Source organism: Populus euphratica, unplaced genomic scaffold (genome assembly GCF_000495115.2).
Source record: "Populus euphratica unplaced genomic scaffold, PopEup_1.0 scaffold1125.1, whole genome shotgun sequence".
Taxonomy (NCBI): Eukaryota; Viridiplantae; Streptophyta; class Magnoliopsida; order Malpighiales; family Salicaceae; genus Populus; species Populus euphratica.
Window position 1 is genome coordinate 41,316 of NW_011500970.1, and position 6,132 is coordinate 47,447.

The 6,132-nt window shown below is 31.6% G+C and overlaps 1 protein-coding gene across 1 annotated transcript in view; it reads left to right on the forward strand.

Annotated features, from left to right (window-relative positions):
- The window catches only part of LOC105116932 (probable acyl-activating enzyme 1, peroxisomal), a 21,127-nt gene extending 15,439 nt beyond the window's left edge, over positions 1-5,688 (forward strand). The window contains exon 2 of the mRNA XM_011014446.1: positions 4,142-5,688. Coding sequence (XP_011012748.1) covers positions 4,142-5,596 — 1,455 coding nt within the window. The 3' untranslated portion in view covers positions 5,597-5,688. The remainder of the gene's footprint in view (positions 1-4,141) is intronic.
- The last annotated feature ends 444 nt before the right edge of the window (positions 5,689-6,132 follow it).

Genomic DNA, 6,132 nt, shown 5'->3' on the forward strand with positions numbered 1-6,132 from the left:
AAGAAAGCAAAGTAGATAAACAAAATAAGAACATAAAAGTTAACTAAGTAAAGGAAAGGAAATGAAAGGCATAAACTTGATATCAATGAAAGCAAAACATAAGCAATACAAAGAGAGAAAGTAAAAGAATGATCTTCATCTGGAAATCAAGATGCCTAAATGCATGGCAAATGCCTCCTTTTATAGGCCAAAATTGGGAACTATTGATTTGATGATTAATTGATGAGTGGGTGGCCAACTCTTGACTTGATAACAATCCTTATCTTCTCTTGTCTGCCCAAAACGTCATTGCTAACGTCAAAATTGGAGCCACTCGAAAATATGAAAGTTGTAGGAAATTTTCTCAGCTTTCTTGTGTAAAAACTTCAGCTCATTGTGTTCAATCACCCTTTATAACATACTACATGCTTTTCACCAACGCATTTAATTACAACACATACCAATTTATGTCTTAAGGGCATAAGCTTTTAATTAATAATAACAATACCTAACATAGTCAAATAACCATTGTAAACGTAACAATTACAAAAGCATGTTTAATTAAATAAATAAGTCAATAAGGGTACTAATACTTTTAGTTCCTTTTGAATAAACTAGCAAACTATCCCAATTATCTAAACATAGATGCCGCTAACCCTTTGGCTAGTCTAAATAATTTATCCTTTTTTGTCATCTATTTATCATTCATGAATTGACATTATATATCCAAAGAATGCGTAATTATATAATTCTAGAGACCTCATTAGTTAATAGATGTGAATAACACCTACTTGTTATATGTGCTCTTGATGTACCTCTTTATTGTTGTACAATTTTTGTAGGCTTTCCTGTATCAATAGTTTTACAATATCATATTTCCATTAATACTCATTCCATATAATATAATCTAAGTTGATTTCTTTCAACTTAATCATCATTTCAACTTAATCATCATTTACAATTTAACTTGAATTGAAATCTCATTACAACTCCTTATTCAATTTATAGTCTTGATCTAATTAACACGAGAAACTTCCTACAATTCCTACATACACAAATGTATACTCTAGTATACTCAAGTTTCGTTCTTATAACTTCTATCATTCCAGTTTTACTTTAAAAATATTATTTCTTATTATAATCATAACCAAAGTTTTGGATTTTGGTTTTAGGCACGGATTGTCTCTTTATAAATTTAAGATATAAGGCTATAATTTTTGTGAGGGAAGGAAACCTAGTTTTTCCCTTAATGTCTTTTTGTAACATTCATAATTTTTCTAGCAAGGTTCAGTATAAATCTTCTTCAATTTTTAACCCATATTCAAAGTTCTACAACTCCAAATTAAATGAGGTCAGTCCCATTTGAAATTTAATACTTTAACTACATCTTTCAAAATATATTTCAAATTCTATTATTTATCAATCCAAACTTTAGCAACAAGTTAATTGATAAAACTATCAATCAAAAATATAGCAAGACCTTTCTTTAGTTTTTAATATATATCTAGAGTTCTATGACTAAAAATTAAATAAGGTTAAATCCTATTTGAAAGTTAATATCTTTAACTATAACTTCCATAAAGAAAAATATTTTAAATTCTATCATTTATTATTTCAAACTTTAACTAGAAGTCAATCAATAAAACTATCCAACAAGGTTATAGATATTAGCTAGATGCATAACCACATACTTTTATGAAATTTTCTCCATTCAAGGCAACAATATTTATGCAATATTTTTTAACATCAACACAACTTTACATAATATCACAAGTTAATTAAACCAACAATTCTAAACCCTTCCAGTAGAGTTGGTTGAAACCTCGATCCATGGTAAGGATGGGTTTCCTTTTCAATATGTGTACAATTAATTTATTATCAACTTTTTAAATGTTTCACTTCGTACATTCAAATATAAATTCTTCATTAATTGAGACAATTACAACTACTTCATGTGAAACACTTGACTGACAAATGATGGGTTCTTCCCTTTTTAATTAGTAATGTTTACATCTTGTTTCATTAACTACCCGTATCAACATAATTTTATGCAATCTTCATAAAAATTCCATCAAAATCTCAACTCCTCTTGATTTCCTTTTTTGGTCGAAACTAATCCCATGGTGGGGGATGATTTTATTTCTTCAATTCTTTCAATTGAACCATTACCAAATCATTTATCATGCTTATAAATATTATTCAGACACAATTTCATTAATAAATAATCATTGAATTCATCAAATTTACGTCATGCATTTTTCAACTAAAATGTATCATTTCACATGATCAACTCAAATCAAGAATGAATCAAAATTTCTCACATCTTCAACACAAGAAATTTAAAGGAAAAAGATGTTCAAAATAAGTTTTCTTCTTCCTCTAATTGTTTCCTCCCGGCCCGTCATTTTATACTCTCCAAAACTTCAAGAAGTCTTCAATTATTAGTTCAAATTCCTTTAAAACTGTCTTTTGATCCTTTACTCACTCTTCTATAGTGTTTAAATGGATGAATTAAGTGGAAATCAAGTAAAAATCAACAAAACTTTGCCCTTTTTTTCTGAAATAAAGTGGTTGACCATGAATGGTTTCTAGGAGAAGCCATTCACAGTTTAAATGCTCTCACTTTATTTATTATACTCTTGCCCCAAACTTTCCATAATTACAACTTGGCCCCAACTTAAACTTCCATTGTTTTATGTGCTAACCACTAAAATTTGATCTTTAGGACTTCCCAAGCTCTAATTGTCTTGAAATTGTACTATGAGTAAATTAATATGTCCAAATATTCCTTGTAAAACTAAACAATAGATAATTTTTTACCAAAAATTTAAATTTTACATACTATATAATTTACTTAAATCATCATGGATCTTAAACTAATTCATTTTAGATTTATATTTATAACTATTATAAAAAAATTTCTTAGAGTCTTTGCTATTTTTAGTTTCATTTGCACTTTTATGCGTGAGTTTATTCTGAAAATCAACATTTCTCACGCAAAAGAGACCCTCATTAATTTTTTCAAAACTTCCTTCTATTTTCTAAATAATATCACTTAAATTTATAAAATTTCCTCTTTCAAATAATTATTTTAGCCCATTGAGAAACTTACACGATTTATCATTATTTAATATTTCATGTATTGATATATTTTTTTTCATCTGAAATTTAAATTAATCACCTGGAAATGTTTACTTTGATACATAACTTTTATCTTTAATCTATTATTTCTCAATAAAAATTTACCATTTCTTGCACTAGTTTACTAATTTGAAGCTAGGTGTTTATAGAAAATATGATAACAATTCTTGAATATTTTTTATGTTAAAAAAAATAATTTAATCCAAGGTATAGCTAGCGCCTACCAATGTTGTTGTAATAATAATAATAATAATAATAATATGTATACTAGGAGGATGGTGGTTCCATTGACTTATGAAACAAAATCCGCTTGTGACTTGCAATTACAAGCTATCATGTGCAAGTGCAATTTTCTTGCATTGAAATTGCGCATCGCATCTAATCTTTTGTTACCTTAACAGATGCCAACCCAATCATGATAACTATTAAAAACAAAAGTTGGACTGTATATTAAGTCATTTATCAATTCACCATCTGCTTGCTTTGTGTGTGTGTGTGTGTATTGTCCAATGATTTAGATTCAATTAACCCATTCCAATTACAGAAATCCGAAAGGCATATTCTATACAGCTAGACTAGAAGAAGCAAAAGCTACCATCTACCAAGCACAACGTTGCACCCCTTTTCCTACATAATTACATTGATTAATCATGGTTAATTGGTTCCAACCTGCCCTTATCCTTTGACCAACAAAAACGTAGTCTCTAACCGTGAAATTTTTTTATTTTGATGCTCGTACTTCTGTTTTTATTTTTGAAGTGTCACCTCTCTGTCAAGTTTTCATCAATTTTAACAAACCAAATGCATGTAATAGCTACTTGAGCTGCCCTTTTAAGTCAAACGTCATGTTTTTTTTAGCAAATGCATGTAAGATTCCATATTGTCAAGGAACTGGTGGCCTAACGTATGGAGGGGTGACTTTCCAAGGAAAAAAAACTAGTCTAACGGATCACTGGATCTTACATGTTGCCGCGATGATACTGAAATCTTGCCATTTCTAATAGTTGTCTTCCATGGCCAGGTTGTAGCTTTGGCCCCTAATGTTCCAGCACTTTACGAACTGCATTTTGGTGTTCCAATGGCTGGGGCAGTTCTTTCTGCGCTTAATACCAAGTTAGATGCATCCACATTGGCATTGACATTAGAGCAATTGAACGCCAAACTCATTTTTGTGGATTACCAGTTCAATGATGTTGCACTCAAGGCACTGGACCTACTCTCTCTAAAAGGTGTCAAGCCACCCCACCTCGTGGGAATCCCCGAGTGTGACAAATCAACTTCTTCAATGAACTGCAAAAACATATCATGTGACCTGGATTACAATGGTCTTCTAGAAATGGGGAGAGATGATTTTACGATAATTCGACCGAACAAAGAATGTGATCCAATTTCAGTAAATTATACTTCAGGTTCCACCGGGAAACCTAAAGGAGTGATATACAGTCATAGAGCTGCCTACCTCAATTCTTTGGCAGAGATATTCAGATTTGACATGAGACATATGCCAGTGTTTCTATGGACAGTGGACATGTTTCGATGCAATGGATGGTGCCTTACTTGGGCAATGGCTGCTCTTGGTGCTACAAACATCTGCCTTAGAAATGTCTCAGCAGAAGTCATATTTGATTCCATATCACTTCACAAGGTAACTCACTTCTGCGGCCCACCAGCTATATTGAACACCATTGCAAATGCGCCAGCTAGTAACCAAAATCCACTTCCATTCAATGTCAATGTTATCATAGCCGGTCCATTACCATATTCAGAGATTCTCACCAAGGTTGAAGGATTGGGATTTAATGTGTATCACGGTTACGGCATGACGGAAGCCCTCGGTCCAGCAATCGTTAGGCCATGGAAACCTGAATTGGATTCTACATTCGAAAATGAACAAGAAGAAATTAGAAACCGCGAGGGAATGCACAACCTCTTACTTGAAGGGGTTGATGTAAAGGATCCAAACACCATGAAGAGCGTACCAAGTGATGGGAAAACCATTGGTGAAGTTATGTTTAGAAGCAACATTTTGATGTCAGGGTACCTCAAAAATTCAGAAGTTACTGAAGAAGCTTTTAGGGGTGGATGGTATCACACAGGGGACCTTGGAGTTAGGCATCAGAATGGTTACATACAAATGAAGGACCGAGGTAAAGATATTATCATCTCAGGGGGAGAGGCTATAAGCACATTAGAGGTGGAGGCAGTGCTGTTAAGTCATCCAAAGGTTTCAGAGGCTGCTGTTGTTGGACAACCTGATGCTCTTTTGAATGAGGTGCCATGTGCATTTGTTAAAGTGAAGGAAGGTTTTGGTGCTAGTGCTGAAGAGATTACTAGCTTCTGTGGTAATCGATTGCCAGACCATATGATTCCAAAGTCTATTGTTTTTGGGGATTTACCAGTCAATTTCTCTGGAAAGGTGCAAAAATTTGCTATAAGGGAGAAGGTCAATCGCAGCACCAGCCTTTCCAATTGTTGAAAGTGGTTTGCTGGCATGACAGGAGCAGCAAATTAAATTCGGGAGCACAAGATCAAAAGCATATTTTTATATTTAGTATTTGTACTTTTTAGCATGCTCGTGCGCCAGTTAAAATATATTTTTATTTAATCTTATAACAAGTAAAATAAATATTCATTTAAAAACTTCAATGATTTAAATTTTGAAAAAAAATATTTATTTTATCAAAATTCTCTTTCATTATTTATATATTTTTTATGCTTTTTATTAACAAAATTTTTTTAAATAAATACTTAAGCCAATTAAAATAAATATTCATAAAAATTCTAATTATTTAAATCCAGTCAAACTATTTTTTGTTATTCATTCATTTTTTCTTGTTTCGACAAAAATATATCATTTTTTCGATAGCAACACATTTTTTAAACAAATAATCATTGTATTCCAAAAAACAAGTTTTTATAAAAAAAACTAGAAACCATGTCTTGATAATTTTAATATTACTGTAAACACCAAAAAAAAGGGCAAAGCCAGAAATTGACCTCACGATCACTGTT